At 48.8% G+C, this 19,409-nt stretch overlaps 1 protein-coding gene across 1 annotated transcript in view; it reads right to left on the bottom strand.

Annotated features, from left to right (window-relative positions):
• LOC119441978 (microtubule-associated serine/threonine-protein kinase 3) overlaps positions 1-19,409 on the bottom strand; it is a 71,264-nt gene that overhangs the window by 37,806 nt on the left and 14,049 nt on the right. Inside the window, exons 6-11 of the mRNA XM_037706661.2 lie at positions 16,096-16,268; positions 15,567-15,637; positions 14,599-14,715; positions 13,854-14,332; positions 13,316-13,442; positions 12,310-12,449 (exon numbers count right to left, since the gene is read on the bottom strand). Coding sequence (XP_037562589.2) covers positions 12,310-12,449; positions 13,316-13,442; positions 13,854-14,332; positions 14,599-14,715; positions 15,567-15,637; positions 16,096-16,268 — 1,107 coding nt within the window. The remainder of the gene's footprint in view (positions 1-12,309; positions 12,450-13,315; positions 13,443-13,853; positions 14,333-14,598; positions 14,716-15,566; positions 15,638-16,095; positions 16,269-19,409) is intronic.

Raw genomic sequence — 19,409 nt, 5'->3', positions numbered from 1 at the left:
ACCATGTGCCTCACTCCTCCTCTCCACCTCGCATCCGCTATGCTGCGCGATGCTATTTTTACACTGCTTTCACTCTATCTCAGCTCTCTCTCCCCCAGCTCGGCGAAGTTTCGGAGGTGGTGTTGGTACGATCCACTCACCCTCGCCACACATTGCATAGCTGTTGCTTCCCTTTTCGTCTCGCCTAGCATTTCTCCTGCCGCGCTGCTTCTACTTCCGGAGACAGTTGCTTATTTTTCCTCGCCATGCTCGTCGCCGAACGTCGGAATCCCCTGCGCCGACAGTGCACGACATTATTGACCCTTTTCGCGGCGATCCCGTGGGCGCTGCCATGTTTGATCACATGGTGACGCGTCCATTGCTTGCCTCAACTGCTTCCGTTGCCTCCTTGTTTACAATGGAAGTGTATGACGCCGGCGCGGCTTAGAAAACATCTGTTTTGGGAGATATCGTAGACGGTGACTGGGTGAACGACACGAAGCTTTGATCACAGCTTTAGAGGACATGCAAAAGCGCTTTCAGAGTTGATCAACCTATGTCCAAATGGTGCAAGCAGCGTATATTGTGCTTGTTCTAAAAGCGGGGCTAAATATGTATTCCAAGCTATCCAAACATTCCGCTCATGAATTTAATCAGGATTAGTGTGTTTTGCTCTTTGTACTTTATTTGGCAAATATTTTGAAGCAGTGGCTTGTCAGTTTCTGGCTCGGTGCCTCGGTGCGGCCACTATCTGATTATTGTCTGCCTAATCGCTCGCGGGTGTGCTCAGTTCCGATTTGTTCTTGCTGCGCACAAGGCTTGAAACGTAGCTGTTCTGCACATTTTAATACCTTGTAGCAAATGCGTATTATCGCGAGTAACTCGCTTACTCTTGTGGACCGTCACGAAAGATTTAGCTTCGACCATTCGTGCGCTATCGATGTAGTACCGTCACTTATTGTGCGTATATAGTGCGCATATATTCAAGTGTGCGCCCATTCACTTATTCTTGATACGTCGGCGATAGAGTGGACGTAAGTTTTCCTGCCATTTTAGACAAATGTGCTCGAACATGAAGCGGCGCTACTCCCTTTGTCATTGTTTAACGAGTGGTACTCACTCTTGCCGACGTTCTGGGGATGGAGCCCTTTCTTGGAAGGTTAGCGATACAAGGCTGGCGGGTGAGAAAATGTCTGTATCCTCGAGGAAAGCCGTACATCCTCGAGGAAAGCCGTTCGGACAGTTGCATCAGCGGTTCGCGAACTTGGCCACACAAATTCATTCCATTCCTTAACATGTCAGTTACTATTTTTGTAGCCAACTACTGCACACGTCTTCAATCCAGGTGATTCAATCTAGCATGATTGGAGCACAGTGCGATAGCAAAAACTCAGTTGCATTTCCGACAGCTGATCGCACAGAAGCAAGGTATGAGTGGCAATGGTTTCGTATTCGTGCGCGGTCGCTGAGGAGACGTATGGCGCGCCGCCGTAAGCGCCATCTCGTTTCTCTAAAACAAACTGCTCCGCGAAAAGGGTCAATACTACTCGGTAGACCTCCCCCCCCCCCCCCCCCCCCCGCTATCTCTCCCCGGAAAGCGTAGCGCCGCCACTACGCCGCCGTCGCTCTCCTTGGCTCCGCCCATCTGTCGCTCGGAGCGCGCTCTCCCTCTCTCATCCTCGCTACTCCCCGACCACCTGTGGCTGGCCAACATGTTGGGCTGGCGCGCACCTCGCAATATTGATCAACGCTCGGCACGGTTCAACCTCGGCCTTAAACAGCTCCGCTGTTAGAACTTTGCCGGCTATGTATGCCAGGCTAACCCCGCCTGCTGCAACACCACCACCACCAGTAAAAAAACTTCGGCAGAGACACTTAATACTTCTTACGTGTGGGAATGCGAAAGCAATAGTCGCTTTGGTGAAACCTTTAGTCAGCCAGATGGCTGCAGTGTGACGTGTGCATAGACGCACGCACTAGGGACACCTTTATTCAGCCAAAGCTATGAAGCCGCCATGGTGCCATGGCGCTCGTCTCGCACCCCGGAGGCCCGGGTTCCATTCCCACCCAGACAGAAATGTGCCAAATTTTCTTTTCAAAACCATTCCTGACGTGTTTTTACTCTGTGTTGTCGGCCATTTTTGGTACTATCGCTCGGTCACGTCGCCACCGATGGATTGTCGCGTAATGGGGCATGTAATGCTTTCGCATTAATACCTCCCCATTTTACTCCAGTATACTTCCTAAAACGAACGATAAAAATGTACTATTGTGCAGGTGTGGCTACCAGCATAGCTTGGGGTTCTTGGAATCGTTACCAGATAGCCCATGCAACATGTTTGTGTGAAGTCTGTTTGTAAGATGACAGAGTTGTGAACGTAATACGTATTTTTTATTGCAATAGCGATTATATGGACATTCGGAGCGAGTTTTTGTCGTCGGCGTCCACCGTGAGGTTCCGTATAACGTCCATGTGCGACGAGGTCGCGCCTCGAGCACCGTTTGCTGTGGGTGCGAAGGAAAGCATGCGAGAGTGAGCCGAGGAGGATGGTGGCTTAATGCGCACCGTTCTCCCGAATTCCCAAATTGGTGGTCACGGGATAAAACGCGCTAGATGGGGGTTCAATGCTTCTTTAATGTAAAAAAATGTAATCCTGCCGTCGTTCTTAAAATAGCTTAATCGTATTTATGCAGGCACACACATCAATAGTTGCGATAATTATATGTCACGCTGAAGACCACCTCTTGAATCAGCGTGTACCGTGTAAAATAGTTATTTTACTTTTTCATCATGAAGATGAGGGAGGCTGGTTGAAAAAGTTGAAAAGCAGCTTGAATAGCTCCGGCCGCCCGGAGCTAGGGTTGCTCTTGTAACTTATTTACAGCGAAGCTGTTAAGGGCTCACTCTTCGATGGTTGCGTCCGGCAATAGAAAAAAAAATTTACACCATCTGCCCGTAGGGGAACCCTGAGTAGTATGCGAAGCAGCCATGGTGTCCGACTCAAGTTCTCATTAGTTTTCAGTTCGTCGTTTCCGTTAGGTTGAGGTACGTAGCTACCGTTATATTAGCCATGCGTTGCGGGAGGAGAATGAGAGGAGCGGAGGGCGCGCGCGCGTCATTATACCGCGAGCTACAGTGGCGCCCCCCAGCGGAGTATGCAGCGCCTACCGTCGCGCCTCTAACCTAAGCTGCTTCGCATTATCGCGCGCGGAGCCGCAGGTGTTGCCATTCGTTGCGCAATCCGGAGAGGAGATGAGCGTCGGAGAGGAGAGGAGGAATGCCGAGAGGAGAGGAGATGAGACAAGGAGAGGAGAGGAGGGGGAGGAGGATCCGCATGTGCAGTAGGGGTGTGGACGCCGCACGGCGGATGGATGGACGGAGGGAGGCAGGGAGGGAGTGACATAGCCCCGACCATAAGATGCTTCGCATCTAAAAAAAGTTGTCGCAGTTTCACCTGAAAGGCGAAGCATCAATTGCGATAGCAAATTTGTAGAGAGCTATACGGAGTAATGATAGTAGGTTTATCAGCTGTATAAACTTGGACATGCAGCAGCACCGGCAACACGCAGAACTGTTGTCGACGCCGTCGGCGTTTTGCCCACGTTCGCACAAAATGCGTGCAGCGTTGGTGACTGTTGCCGGAGCCTCTGATATAAATAGTGCCGCAGCTAAACGTCCCCTCCCTTCCCTCCCCCTCCCCCCCCCCACGGCCTTTCGTGCGTCAGAAGAAGGCGCGTTTGCTCTACATATATGGTGATTGTAAAGGAGGAAAGAGACGCCTACTTCTGCAGCCCTTAAGGAGCACGGCACAGAACGCGCGTTTGTTCTCCGCCGTGCGTTCACTCCCTGTGAAAGCGCGCGTCCCTCGCGCCCTTTCACTCGCACATACAGCGTTCGGCGGCGCGCGGCGACGATTTCATCTCCATTGACGTCATACGGAACCTCACGGCGACGGCGACGGCGACGGCAGAAATCTGCTTTGGAGTGTCCATATAATTGCTATCGCAATGAAACTCTCATTGACCGTATGCTGATGTGCGAGTAAAAGCGCGCGAGGGCGAGGGACGCGCGCTTTCACGGGGAGCAGACGCGCGGCGGAGAGCAAACGCGACTTCCCAGTGGAAGGGGAGCGGTGGGTGAGGAGGGCATGGAGGCACCCTAGACTGTGCGTGTGCGCGCCCGCTCTCCCACTGCGGCGCTGAGCCGTGCTCCCTCAAGGGCTGCAGAAGATAGCGCCAACCTTTCCCTTTCCCTCAAGAACCACTTATTATCATCCCGCTCTCCCACTGCGGCGCATGCGGCCGCCCTGCCGGCCTCTGCCGCCTGTGCCGCGGACTCTCTCTGGGCTCTCGCCCGCCTCTGCCCTAACAGGGTCAACAACAGCGTTCAGCCGTTCCGTCACGTAGCCAGCGTTTTGACAGCGGTTGTGTACGGTCACACAACCAACGCGCACAACTGTTGTCGACGGCGGCGGCGTTTTGCCCGCGTTTGCACCGAACGCGCGCGGCGTTGGTGACGTGTTTATGAAGAACGTGCCAACCTTTGCCATACACCCTATGGCGGTATACCGTAGCGACCATAAGGCCATGGTGCCTGTGGTCACTAAATAAATGAAAACCACTGGATCATATATATTTCTCATTCTTTAATAGTTCCAATAACCAATTACACTATCACATCATAATAGTCATAATTGGAAATACATAATTCCCACCATAGTACAGCTTCGCTGGTCTTTCATCTCCACCCTATATTGGAAGTGCTGACAGTTTTTTAGAGCACCTTGCGTGCTGCATGCACGTGTATTTAAATAAGAGCGCGGAGGCCCACAATAGTGGCTTATCGGACTTCCCCATATAAGTCTCTCTTCCGTTCCTATAGTTAGGCAGCTCTTATAATCCACTCTCTCGACTAGCCTTCGTTTCTAAGCAAGACCACGACAGGTGGTGAATGTCGACTGTAGATGCTGAATAAGCACGCTTTCGACAGTTTACGGGGTCTGCAGGTGTTGGACTTCAGGGTAAGGCCCAGGTGACGGGAGTTGCAAGGCCCCAACCCACATCTATGAATACATTTTCCCCTATGTCGCACGAAGTAATCTCTCGGCCATTATATTACAACGCTGCCCCCCCCCCCTCCTTTGCTTTTCATTCAGCGTAAGGATTGGCTTTCCTAAATGCTTTATTTCTTGTATCCTTGTCACTGTACCGTCTGCTTTTCCAGGGACGGGCGTATACCTGTCACAGTGGGACAAAAATTTTCACATAGAAGAGTGGAATTGCACCACCCGTACCACAGTCACGAAATTACACGAAGTTTCTTAGATTTCAGTTTTTCTTCTACGGACATGATCATCACAGACCAGCTTAAACCTATGTGCTTACACCTCGTGGAAACACATAAGGACAAGCCATACGTATGTGGTTCTAAAATTTATTGTCAAGAAATTGTTTTTGTGCGTGGAACCTCGTCACTTTCTTTTTTCTGTGTGGCAAGTGCGCTTCTCTGCACAGAACAATGTCCCAAACTAATGGCAGCAACCATCATTGTTCACATAAAAACGAAGTACGAAATGTGCCTGTAGGCGCTTGCTAGTGCTGCATCACGAAGGCACGTTTACGCTTTCTATCTCGTGGAACAAACACACAGACGTACCCCCCCCCCCCCTTGGACACACACATACGCGCAAGCGTACACGTTGTTGTGTCTGGCGGTCCTTCGGGACAAAGGAGGCCTCACCGACAGACGAGAAGCTGTGGAGTGCTCTTCACGATTGTTTCTCTCGGCCGGGGAGCGTCACCGTCACCTGGGACTTATGGATAAGCAATTAGTCCCCAGGCTGAAATGGGTCATCGGCCTCGTGCGTCGCTAAAATATCAACGTCGCCCTTAGTGTGTTTCCAGGAAGCACCAGCGCCCGCCCGAACTACAACGAGGCCCGGCGCCGACTGTGACGCGCCAACCAGGAGCCCCCTTCCGAGACAAGACCGCCCTCCCTAAACGGTGGCTTCCTCACGGAGAGGCGACTAATTCTTGCAAGGGGCCATGGTGTCGAGTATTACCGTGGGAACCACGTCAACGTGTCACCCGTTGCCTGGTGTGCGGGGGCGATCAGGCACCATTGGAGGCGGAGCCCGGTGGAACGGGGACACATCATGGGCGGGATATGGCGAACTGGTCGAAGATGGTCATTGGCTAAGAAGAACTAAAAGTGCATTCCCTCGTCGAGTGAAAGAGGGAAACGAAACGGATAAAAAGCAGGACTTGAGTGCTGTTGACGCTCGGAGATGTAAACACTAGAACATGCAAAGATGTTGGCATGTAGATGACTCCAATATCACGGAGCCCTTCTTGTAAAATAACACATGTAAATTTGTATACAAAACCGTTTTCTGACCGCACTGGACCTCTCTTTCTCCCGGTACTTGGCACGTCACCGTCCATGGAACCTTCGTGGCCGCTCGGACCTTCGGACTTCCCAACAACGTTCATTGTAAGACTGACTATGCCGCCATTGACTCGACAAGCTGCCTCACGCGGAAACTTCGTTTGAAACTAAGAAAATGGGTCTGCAAGGCAATAAGGAAGCAATAGGCCAATATAGCAGTGTGCACTATTGGTAGATGCGTATACAAGATTCATTCATCCTCTAAACAAGAACGCTTGTATCAGTGAGAAAACCGTATATAGAAACGCATTTGGTACAACCTCCCCTTAAACATGACGCCAACGTGTCTGGCGTGTGCGGTAATGGGAGAATTTGCTGTAATTTCACTCGACAACATATCAACAATTGGCAAAGACAGAAATCCGTTCTGCAGGATTCCCAGTGTTACTGCCAGGCTATGAAATTCTGCCAATGATGCACCTTCGCAATAATCACTGAAGAGCGTCCTTACCACAGTCAACTCCATCAAGCATTTGAGCACATAGTGTTGCACTCCTGCGTGACAGCCAGTTCAGACTTCGCACACATACATAGTTGTTCTCAATAACGTTAAACACAAACGAGGTTCCGGGCGGCAGCATTGAAGCCCAATATTTAAATACACGCTAAATTCGCGATGTCGCCAACCATCCTAGTAAAGTCCATTGAAAGTGACGTTCCGCTTAAATGCAACATAATCAGGGAAGCTATTCTAAACATACCTTAACATAACACAAAAGTGCGATGGCTAGACGTTGACAAAATAACAAACGCGTTATCGATGGAAGCTCGTGTCCTATCTCTTTCAACGGCGTAATTAACACGAGTTTTCAGAACCTATATATGCGATTTCTGCCAAGCACAATGTTGTAGGCCTCATAGCGATACGGGAACGCAATAGCCGGATCGCATGGGGCAGAAGTGGAGCAATCAGTCTATATCGGCAGCCGTAGACCTGGACGCAACGTTGGTGTCGGACATGCCTGTCTCGTTTATCTTGGAGATAATCAGGCACCGCTTCTTGCGCATTGGCGACAGAGGAACCACCGAGAGCGTGACTTCGGGTTTGCCGGCGCTCAGGAGGTGATCAACCTGTGGCCGCGACATGCCATCCACCGATGCGCCGTCGATTTCGAACAGCACGTCACCCGGGAAGACCGCCTTGTTGTTGGAACTGACCACGTCTGCGTACTAGAAGACGAATGACGCGCATATATGTGTGTAAAAAAAGTGTAAAAGCGCTAAAGAGACACCTGCAAAACGCCACTATATATAAAATAGCCTATTTGGGCGGTTATCTTAAGCCACGCCTAAAACCTAAGGGTTGATTAAGTAGTGAGGTATAATGAAAGTCCCAAATCAAACGCAAGGGCCGTAAGTGGCACCGCAATGGAATGCTCCAGATAATTTGTCTACTGGGATTTCTTCAACCTACACGCATTCCTTCGCGCACAATCGTTATTACATTCTGCTGCCATCAAAAAGCTGTGGTCGCAGATGGGAATCGAACCTACAATCTTGTGCTCAGCTGCATGACGTCAGCCATGCAGTGAACTCAACATGGCAAGTCTGGCGTCAAGCGTAACAGACCGTTAAATTATTTCTTCTCCGGGTTTTCGCTAACAAGATCAGACTGCGTTCCATATACTTAATGAAAAACTGTAAGCGGGCCGGCAGTCGGGTGACGAACAACGTTTATTGCGGTTGGAACGAAGTACATATAGGAAAGAATTGTGACGTAACAGGTCACGTGATTTTAACAAAATGGTCGTTGACGTCAGAGTGACTCAGCCATGCTACAAAAACATGCCGTAAATACCGACGAAGTAAAGCTGTAATCACACACTTGCAACTGCAACATATACTTCAACGCAACATTGCTTCAACGCCGCCATCCAATGCTTCAAAACTATTCTATGCGGGACGCATCCTTCGAACCTCACCAGTAGCATGAAGCACTTGGCCAACTGCTTCAGCTTGTCGTCTGCGACGTCGACGTCGAGGATATCGATGCCGTATGGCTTCCCACCGAAGCAGCCGAGCCTGGCGGCCTTAACGACGGCGGATTCCCGGGGTATACTGCGCATGAAGCCCAGCATGTCTCGACGGCTGGTGAGCAGCCGGTAGGGACTCGAAGACAACACCGACAGCACCATCTGGTCGCCGGCATCGCTGATGATCTTCTTGATCCGGGCTAGCGGTGCATCCGTAACCGGGACACCGTTCACGTGCAGTATAAAGTCCAGCGGCAGCACCTTGGACATGTCGGCAGGCGAGCCCTTGGTCACCGTCTAGCCACCGGCACAGAAAGAGTGGCACACGTCAGCTTTCGCGCGACCAAAAGCGTGGAGCAGCGATATGCCAGCCAGAAGGCCTTTTCTACAGGATCCAATTAGCGCGTCGGTAGTTCGAATGGGAAACTACATCCGCATAGCCGAGAAAGCTGCTATGGTAAAATCGGTGCCCACATTCCGAAGATATAGGCGCAGCGGCTAAGTATAAACAGCGGAATAGCGTTAAAGAATCCCGTATCATATCGAGTGCTTTCCTTTGTTTTCAGAAATTTGAGTCGGCTCACAAAAGACATGTCGTCACCGCTACGGATTTCAAAAGCACAAGCTTTCCGTGTGAACGCTCGTACGTGCGTTCGTACGTAAGTAAAATACTTAGAGCACTTTCGCGCAAATCTGCAGCGTTTTACACCTGCACGTGCACTTATCGGCACCTGCAAAAATATTGTAGCACGACTGAAGGCCGCTTTTTCTTTTAATTTTGGCCGAGTGCCGGTCTGTATTCAGTGGTACAGGAAGAAGTTCTTTCAATATTACTTTCAGCCATTCTCGTTAGTATACTCCTTGCTGTCGCTTGTATTGCACATCTCAGGGGACTCAACGCCTCACCAATGAAAATCACACAACTCTGAATTGCCTCGAGACAGGTGAGCCCGCCATTTAAGGCACACTTATTTCCCCTGCAGTTAGAGCGTTCATGTGCTAAACCTGCAGCGCGTGCGTACGGGCCTGGCAAAAGTTTCCCAGCTGTGATGATTACCTATTGACAAAAATCTGCGCAGTTCAGTATTTTTCTCCGGAATAATGCATCGGAATGATCTTTTTTTTTTTCAAGACGTTGCAAAATCAGACAAGGCATGGGCATAGCGCGTAATCAAGAATTACACGCACGAAAGTGCAACAGTACACACGGAAGATCTTGCACAGGCCCTCGGTGCGTGCTCAGTTTTTTCTGTTAGTATATAACGCCCAGAACATCTACACCTGGTGCCGAATTCACAAAGGTTTTCATTCGCAAGAGCTGTTCGGTATTGGCCCGCGGTTTTCGCTAAAAAGTTGTTATAACGAACAATTCTACGCTAAGACCTTTTGTGAATACGGGTACTGCGCCCGTATTCACTATGATTTCCTTTCGTGAGAGCTCTCTGCCTGTGGTCGCTCGCCTTCTTCGGTATGTCCAGCATCAGGATTGGCGAGACTTTTTTATCTTACGAACAATGCTAGCGTAAGAGGATTTTGATTTCCCTTCACCTTTCTTGGAGGCGATTCTCTTCAACGCTTGCAGCTAATATGTGCGTGCGTGCGTGCGTGCGTGCGTGCGTGCGTGCGTGCGTGCGTGTGCGTGCGTGCGTGCGTGCGTGCGTGCGTGCGTGTGCGTGTGTGTGTGTGTGTGTGTGTGTGTGTGTGTGTGTGTGTGTGTGTGTGTGTGTGTGTGTGTGTGTGTGTGTGTGTGTGTGTGCGCGTGCGTGCGTGCGTGCGTGTGTGCGTGTGTGTGTGTGTGTGTGTGTGTGTGTGTGTGTGTGTGTGTGTGTGTGTGTGTGTGTGTGTGTGTGTGTGTGTGTGTGTGTGTGTGTGTGTGTGTGTGTGTGTGTGTGTGTGTGTGTGTGTGTGTGTGTGTGTGTGTGTGTGTGTGTGTGTGTGTGTGTGTGTGTGTGTGTGTGTGTGTGTGTGTGTGTGTGTGAGAGAGAGAGAACGGTGATATACATAAGCGATTTTCTAAGATTAATTTAATGAAGCAGCAGTCGCATTAAAATGGTTTACTGCAGTACTATATGTAATTATAAAAAGTAATTATAAAAAGTAGACTAATAGAAGTTTAACCGAAAGAGCAAGACCACCGATCCTAATGCGAGAAATTAATGTCCCGTCATTTGAAAAGCTCGTAACCCTAAATGATGAAAAAGCTGACGTTTTTATGTTCTCTGGGGGAATAAATTCCGGTTTGTTAGTAATTTTTAGTATATCTTGTCTAATAAATACTTCGAATCCTATTGCAATGTATATCGCAGTGATAAAAGCAATCTCGAGGACATTGTTGAATTAAATCATCTCATATGTTCCTTATTCTTTGATATTCTTTAGTACATTCCCCGAAATACGCTGTCTAACGAATGAGCTAGACTCACGAGGTGTCCTGCTTATATCATGACATACGAAAAATACACATCTCTAACTGAGAGGGCGAAAAAAAAAACTTTATTCTTGTGACAAAACTGCCTGCATAAATGCGACGAGAATTGTTTCTGTATCGCCGGAAAAGCGGCCACAGCACAAACTAAAGGGTTGACGATAACAGCCATCAAAGAGCAAGGACTTTTTACAGCAAAGCTGTGTAACTCCGTTAGCAAAAACTTGGGTGCAACATTTGGTGTAAAATCGCTTCATTCTAAGCAAAACCTTATACGTCTCATCACTTGGATATATATTCTGAGCAAATTAGCTATCAATTGGTCACTATTTTCAAGATCAGTAGACTTTTCTGGTAAACAAGAAATATTTCTCGAAGATATACGGCTGTGCGGTCCGCGTCGGCCATGTCTACGTTCACACCATGCACCCTCTCTTTTCGTCGTTCCTAGCTCGTGCGTGTCTAGTTTCCTTCCGCTCTCCCGAGGCGGCGGCACCATCGTGCGTTGTCGGCAAGACGAGCTGCCGTTCTCCATTTTGAATTTCATTTCTCTTGTCTCGTGGTAATGGGGAGGCCACGTATAGCGCGCACTTACGAGGAGCAGCACGCCTACAAATAGCGACGGCGAGAACAGATGCGAGAATGCAACCGGCGGCAGCCGGTGGCAATCACCGGTGAAGATATGAGCCGCCGACCAAGACAAATAATGACCACCGATCACTAACTACTAAATGTGTGTGTGCGCCTTTCGTCGCGATGACCGTCGCCAGGCGCTCAAGACAAAGTGTTTTCATACATTTGATCAAAATTCTGTGTCACCTCTGCGTCGTGTGCTAAACAGCTTCGCTGGTCATCCACCTTTACAGACTGTAATGGCTGATGATTGTTTACAGTTATTCATTCCAAAACAACTGTAAATTGACTCTTACGTTCTGGCTAAGATAGTCTTACATTTCATGTTTATTAGAGATCGGAGCAGCGCAGCGTCGACAGCCAAACGAGACACGGCTTTCAAGCACGAGCGCCGTTGCGAGCCAAAGCGCTGGACCCACTAGCGTCTGGGCAGACTAGAGCTGGACCCACTAGCGTCTCTCTTCGCTACACTTTCCTAAAGAGGAAACACAAACACGTATACACACAAAAAATAAAGCGATGTTTTATGCTTTAGCACCCGGGGCAGGGAAGTCACTCTGCATGATCGATCAACATGTCGGAGCGCACAGGTACAAAATACAGGACAGGTCTCTCTACTGACTAGAGCTTTGGAACAACGACGACACAACAGAATGGTCTTGCAACTTTGCCATCACGTGATTAGCTTCCTTTTATTTTTGATATATACAGCACATGACATACTCGTCGTCGTTTAAGAACCGTCAGGGCACGCGTTCAGGTGCAAGACGCCTGTGCCGTGCTCTCGTGGCCGTCTATACCAACTACCGCGCCAGATTGAAAGGCAGACTAATAGGCACACTGCGACTCACGTCCACGTAGGTGAAGCTCGCTTCCTCTCCTTGGACCCGCCGCAGCGAGAAACCGAAGCCCCAGAACTTCATGTACTTCTTCTTCCGGTAAAGCATGAGATCCACCTTCTCGGTGGACCCGCCGTCTTTGCCTTCCACGCCTGCAACAAACGAGCGCTCGTTCAAGATCGTCGTGATGTCCAGTGATCTGTCGCATGGCATATTAGTCCTGCAGAAATGGTCGGCCACGTAGTCATGTCCAGAAGTACTTATCTAACCGTACCAAACCAACGATCTACATAAAATACGGTGCGCATCACCAAAAGTGATGCGCATCATTTTGGTGATGCGCATCAATAAAAGTGGTTCCGTAAAAACCGGAATATAGGTCGAACTTTTTTTCAAAAAGCCATTGCGAATAGTCGACCCTCGTCTTATATACCGGACATTGGCGGAAAAACTAGGGAAGTCTTGCAAATGGGCAGATGAAGTAAACAGCCGCCTTCGCCATCGCATTCAGGCTGCTTTTTCACATTTTGTTTGGAAATGAGCGGAAGCCGACGGCTATTCACCGTCGCCTTCAAGAAAAAGGCGATTGAGTACGCGGAAGCCCACGGCAACCCGCCAGGTTGCCGTGGGCTTCGTATCGTGCAACTTCCAACCTGCGTATTTGTCAGCACCTTGTCATCACGGCACGAAGCAGCATTTAAATAAATACTGTCACCATTTTGCAACCGGCTGAGTCGCATTTGTTTAAAGGTAAGGGCGTCTTTCGGTACTTTTGCCATTGAAAACGATTTTTTTCATTTTTAGAATTGGTTAGTGGGGGGGTCGACCTATATTCAGGTTCGACCTATAGTCCGGTTTTTACGGTATATGGTTCATTCGTTGAAGTCTGAGGCAATCCCGGAACATATTCTAAGCTGTCAATCGTAAAATTGTCGATCGGAAGGTGTGCTCCTGTATGAGCGAAAAATTAACAGTACCAGTGCGACTACACGAAAGGGCGTTTCGTGAGCGCACTTACTGCTCAGAGCTACAGTTCTGCTCATGGACGTGGGAGAGTTCGCCTGATAGTCGATGGCTTCGGAGCTCTGGCCGCTGGTCTCCATGAAGGATTCGGACACCTTGATAGCGCTCTTGCTCGACTTTACCTGGGTGAAAACACGAATTCCATGTCACTTCTCGGCTCGCAGGACAGTGCTTAATTTTGTTGGTGCTTTCCCGCTCTGGTTATTGTTGCCGATTACTAGAGCGCGAAAGACCACCGGAGATGCCCAACCCCTGAGAGCGACTACAACTTCCTTCTACAACCTCCTGCATTTTATAAAACTTACAAAAAAAAAGATATTCTTCGAGTTGTGCCCGAGTGTCCCAAGGCGCTATAGCTTCCAAACTAAGAACAGCCAGCTTCGCGTGAGCAACGCTTGCATGAGTATTTGCGCATACACGAAGGCAAGTTTTCGAAATTTATAGCTGAGCATATATACAACGGTGACATTATGCTCAAGGCAAAATTAGCTTCAACATGGCTTACTCGCGATTGACAATGGGTATCTACGTACCTTGAGCATGAGTTTCTTGAAGCTAGGCGAAGCGTAGCAAAGCAACGGTTTCTGGCTTTCGGCGTTGACGTCGGTCATTTCCTCGATCTGCTGGTGCTTGCGCTTGTCCTCGGGGTCCGCACTCTTGCGGTCTTTTTCGGCGTCGGTGTTCATAATTTCGGCGATGCTCGGTATGTGGCACAAGTCCGTCTTGTTGTAAAGCACCTGCCAGTCGAACTTGTCGAAGAACGGGTGCGTCTTCAAGTCGCTGTAGTTGCGCGAGCCGAGACGTTCCACGGGGTTCTTCTTGAGCATTCGGTACGTCATGTCTTTGGCCGGCGTCGTCGCCGAGTGTGGATGCTCATCGGCGCGAGGCCACTTTAGCGGCGACGTGATGATGCGTTCGCGAAGAAGCTGCTTGGACTTTCCGCGGAATGGCACCCGGCCGGTCATCAACTTGTACATGACGACGCCCGCTGACCACCAGTCGGCAGCGCGACCTGCGCACAGTGAAGGACCACTGACTGCACATTTTGTGCAAATAGAACCCAGAAAAGAACACCTCCCCACCGAACGCGTAAGGCTTGTGTGTGCCTTTGGCTCGTATGCAGTCGGAGGGCGAATATCATGTATCGCTAACCTCGCGAAAGAAATGAGAACGAAACAATGCAGAGTAACGTGTTTTGCGGTAGACAAGTGGCAAGCACAATAACTATTTATTTCAAAACAATTCAATTCGCTATTCGCTGCAGAACGTAGGACGTACCATACGGTCTCCTTTTGAGAATTTCCGGAGCCATGTACGGTATGGTGCCGGCCGACTCGCCGTCGTGGAATTCGAAAGGAGTTCTCCGAAAGTAGCCCCTCAGGAAACGCTTGGTGACTGCGCGATTGTGCATGCATTGATCATTGCAGATGAATCAGTCATGCACACCTTGGGATTGTGCAAGTAAAGTGAATACCATAATTCATAAAAACAGACCACGTAAACGTAAATCCGCAGAACTTGTCATGAGACCACTGTTCAAGTTCAGAAACATATCAAAGGTGGAAATCACACACCACTCCATTCGCTGCATTAGGACATGTAAGAATACTAGAAATTCCTCCTATGATTTAGAGATAGCTACTAATACATAACAGAGAAAGTGGCACATTTCATAGCGTCTAGCGCCAGTGTCACCTTTTGTTCGTTAAATAAAAACAAAAACTCGGCGTCAGTCGATCAATGGCGTAAGGGGTTGATAGCGGTATCGGACCATGATGTCGTTATAGTACAATCATGACAAAGAGAGAGAAAGTTCACAAAGATATCAATGGATAATTATCGAACGGCAGGACCCCATGACACTATAACATTACACTCACTAAGTATAGCATCAGGGCATGTGAGATTTGCAATATATAATGGTCAGGGATACTCGTTCCGGCATAATACATGGTCTACTAAGAGAACGGCATAATACATGACCTACTCAGAGAACGGCATAATACATGGCCTACTAAGAGAACGGCATAATACATGACCTACTAAGAGAACGGCATAATGCATGACCTACTAAGAGAACGGCATAATACATGGCCTACTAAGAGATTGACGTAAATATTTGGTGACCTGAAAGCAAACATGGGCAGTTTTCTTTTGTTGTTGTGACATAAAATACCAGGTAATGCGAAACCACCAACATTTATTAAAGCATTTAGGTAAGTAAAAGGAAAAGAGGCGACACTCACAGTGACCATTGCACACTTTAGTTGTGTCGAAGTCGATGACTTTCACTCGCCCGCCCGGCAAAATGAGCATGCTGGAAAAGACAGTTTAACGCATGCGTTCACCAAGTCCCTATATGCAGTCGCGAGAAATAAAGTGTGTTTCGAGAACCACAACGGCCAAGAGAACATTTTAACATTAACCTGCATGATCACGTTTTCAGTATGCCTCATTTTAAGGCAGCACTTTCACTCACAGCCTAAGAAATTGCGAGCTAAGCAGCCTGAAAATTGCTGCGCCATCCCAACAGTAGGAATGTTTCCAAGCACTGAATCAAATTTCCACTGCAGCGTGGGTTCACGACCGCCATATTGGTTTATTGGTAGGCTTTTCCAAGCAAGTGCCCCGTTGAAAGCGCGGCACATCCGTGCAGATATTACAAAATCTCTACGGCCAGGTAGAGACGATCTCATGCTGTGCTAGGCAACTCATAAGTTCGCCCCACCGTCGGCGGTTGGACACACTGGCCCGAAAGCACGAGCAGCCACTCACTTGGACACCTTGACATCCCGGTGGAGGAAACCGCGCAAGTGCATGTGCTCAAGCGCGAGGATCAGTTGCGCCATGATGATGCGCACCGCCTCGATCTCCAAGAAATCCTCCTTGGTCACAACGCGCATCAGGTCCAAGCCAGCGATGTACTCCATGATGGTCACGTACGCCTCCTGCCGTGATGCAAGCTCGAGCTTTAGCCAGAATAACCGTCAGGTCACTGCTGTTTTTTTGATGGGTGCCTTCAAAACCAGTCCACAATCTACTTTCGAGCAAAAAAGAAAATATGTTTAGGCAAGAAAATAATTAACATTGTTTTCTAGAGCTAGGTGGAAAGTCGAACGGGTTTGGGGAGCAACATCTACAGAAAAAAATTAAAATGTAACCTACCTCAGATGCAGATTGATATACCTCATTGTAGACAAAAAGAGCATGCTGAATGTGCGCCATTGCACTCTGATGTAATGTTATCTGTGCGCAAATATGTAATATATGTCATGCGTACGTCTGCGAACGAAGTTCGGACAAGGTGTAATACAGTACAATGTATATCAAAATTGTTAAATAAAGAAATATTTGCGCAATATTATTGATGCGAAAGCATCAAACGGAACATGAAGCGAAAAATCCGGCGTCTTTGCAGTGAAACGGCACCTAAATTCCGATTGGCTGCGACGACACGTCACATGCGCGCCTCGACGGCGTATAGCGGGCGAAAGGGCGCACGCGCTGGCGAGCCAGGTGTTACGCGAGGAGAGAGGGAATCGCCGCCACGCTACGTCACCCTCGCAAGCCTGTGTTATCCGCGCGTTCTTTGTCCGCGCAAGCTCTCACTTGCGTTCGAACTTCGCCTCGGTAATCGCTACACATAAATTAAAATATAAAAAAAACAATAACTTCAAAAGGAAGAACGTTGGCGGTAGCGAAATTTCGAACCTACGACCCCACGCCTAGAGGCCGAGTGTCTTACCCACTGGGCTAAACAGCGCCTTCTAGATAGGCCTGTGCAGTATGCTTGATGACATCATATTACTTGGACCGAAATTCCCATTGCCAAGCCTTGCGTGACGAAAGCGGTGACGTCAAAATCGTCGCGGCTTACTCGAGAGCGTCCCCATTACATTCAATATGGCAGTCGGGCAAGGTGGCATGACGTCACGGATCGAAATTCACCGGCCCTGTGCTATCTAGGAGGCGTTGGCCAAGCATCTCAACGCGCTCGCTTGTCCGCGAGGAGATCATAACTCGAAGGACCGCACAACGGCATCCAATTAGACATTAATGCTTTCGCATTCACTACTCATAAGTGCTTAAGTGTCCGTGCTTAAGGTGGCGGTCCCACTCCGGCGGCACGAGCCCCCCGTTTTCAGTACTTTTTGAGCAATCGTGGCGGCGCTTCTACTTAGGATATAAAATTGTCGTATATACCATAAAAAAGCTTAATTCTTGTAGATTCCAACTATATATAATATAAATAAATTGATTAATGTGGTTTGGAAATAAATGTTCAAGAACAAGCATGAGATACATGGTTTTTGCGAACTGTGTCTCAGTTGTGACCATATTTAGAAGCAACTACCGCATGTACTGCATTGCGGCTTGCTCTGTAGCTTTAGGACATATTTATCTATTTCTTAGACGCAGCAAAATAATGTTGAGTTTTTATTTTTTGGATAATTTGCTTTTGAAAATTGCCAAATATCGCAATCTTCTGTTGTATACAGCCCGACAACTACATGGTCAAGGAAGCTAAATTTTGGAGAAAGCTTAGTTCAAGGCATTTCCATTTAGGACGCAAAATTTCATTCATGTACCTTTATTAGTTTTCCTAATAATGCGACCTAAATTAAGAAATATTTAGAATTCTGGTTCTACTTTTGCCCATTTTTGCGGGAAGGTACTAAAGCTACGAAGCTGCGGTTTAAAACTAAGTGGATGATGACCCTTCCGTAGCCGACGCCACGCGTGTGTGCGTTACCGCCATCGTTATTGCGGTGAAGTGGGGCCTGATGGAGAAATTGGCTCACGGCCTTGCTGAGTTTGAGGATGTCGTCGTTGCTGCAAGGCAGCCATGGCGGCAAGTGAAAATCAGATTTTTTTTCGCCGCCTGCTAGCAAATAAAACTTGTCTGCATGTATGTTTGAGTGAGAATTAAGACGTAGTTTTTGTTTTCTGGCTGGTAAGTCTATAGCCGCTCAATCTGCCATTGTCGGTTAATTAGTACATCGCTTGGAGCGCACCTGATGCACGCTCCCCGTCGACTACGTATTAACGAGGTTTTACAGCATATGTCTTCGACAACGTGTGATGTGGAGTAGACAAAAGCTGCCAGATGCTCAACTAGTGCGACGGCCACACAACGTGAAGCAGCATTGAACAAGCGGATCACATAGGACGAGTGGAAAGAGTGGGAACTAAGGATGACCAGTGAGCCGAAGAGGTACGTTGAAAAGCATACGCGATGGAAGGAGCGTTTGGGGTCGACTACAGACCTGTATATGCACGCGATGCGGCACATAGTACACCAGTCAAGCTGTTGAGACAAGCTGTTGAGGATTATTTGAAGATCTGAGAGCGCCACAGTCTTGATTTAGCGGGCGTGTGCATGTATTAGATACGTGCAAGTCCTAGCTAAAGGGCTTGTATACGACCAGCGATACAACAGCATTATTACAGCGAAGCTGTATATGTCTACCCTCCTATAGATTTTTCAATGTCCGTGCCTCAAAACTCCCACGCCCTCTATGAGGAGGCAAAGTAAATCAGTAAGAAGTGTGCTGACACCTGGCGTAGGAAGAGGAATGCTAAGAAACCACCTAATACTACATAACGCTGCCCTCTATGAGGAGGCAGAGCAAACCAATAAGGCACGTACTGACACCTGGCGTAACAAGGGTAAAGCTAGGAAACAGGCGGCGAGTAGCAGTGGCGGACTCGACAGGAATACGGGTGCTGCGAAGTGGAGAATGCGGCGAAGCGACGCAGGTACCACGTCAGTAAATTGCATGCACGAGCACTAGGGTGCGTACGCGAAATTCCAGAGGGACTTTCTGGACAGACATTTCAGATTCACTTGTGCGGTGTGCGACAGAGAGTGGGGTTCGAGAAATAGTTGATGGTGACTGGTAACGTTCGAGATGTCGCGAAGCGTGAACGTGATGCGGTTTGGACGGCTACCCCAGCTCCTGACTTAGCCAGCTGCTCGGTTTGGCTGTGCCGAGGGAGCGCTAATGGCCGTAGCGCGCATGTGCGCATCAATAATTTGGTGTGACAGGTGGTTCCTAACAAGCCACGTGCCACATTTCTGCGCCTGT

The sequence above is a fragment of the Dermacentor silvarum genome, chromosome 2, assembly GCF_013339745.2.
Source record: "Dermacentor silvarum isolate Dsil-2018 chromosome 2, BIME_Dsil_1.4, whole genome shotgun sequence".
Classification (NCBI taxonomy): Eukaryota; Metazoa; Arthropoda; class Arachnida; order Ixodida; family Ixodidae; genus Dermacentor; species Dermacentor silvarum.
Note: the sequence above shows the minus strand (reverse complement) of the source record. Positions and strands in the feature narration are given on the sequence as shown.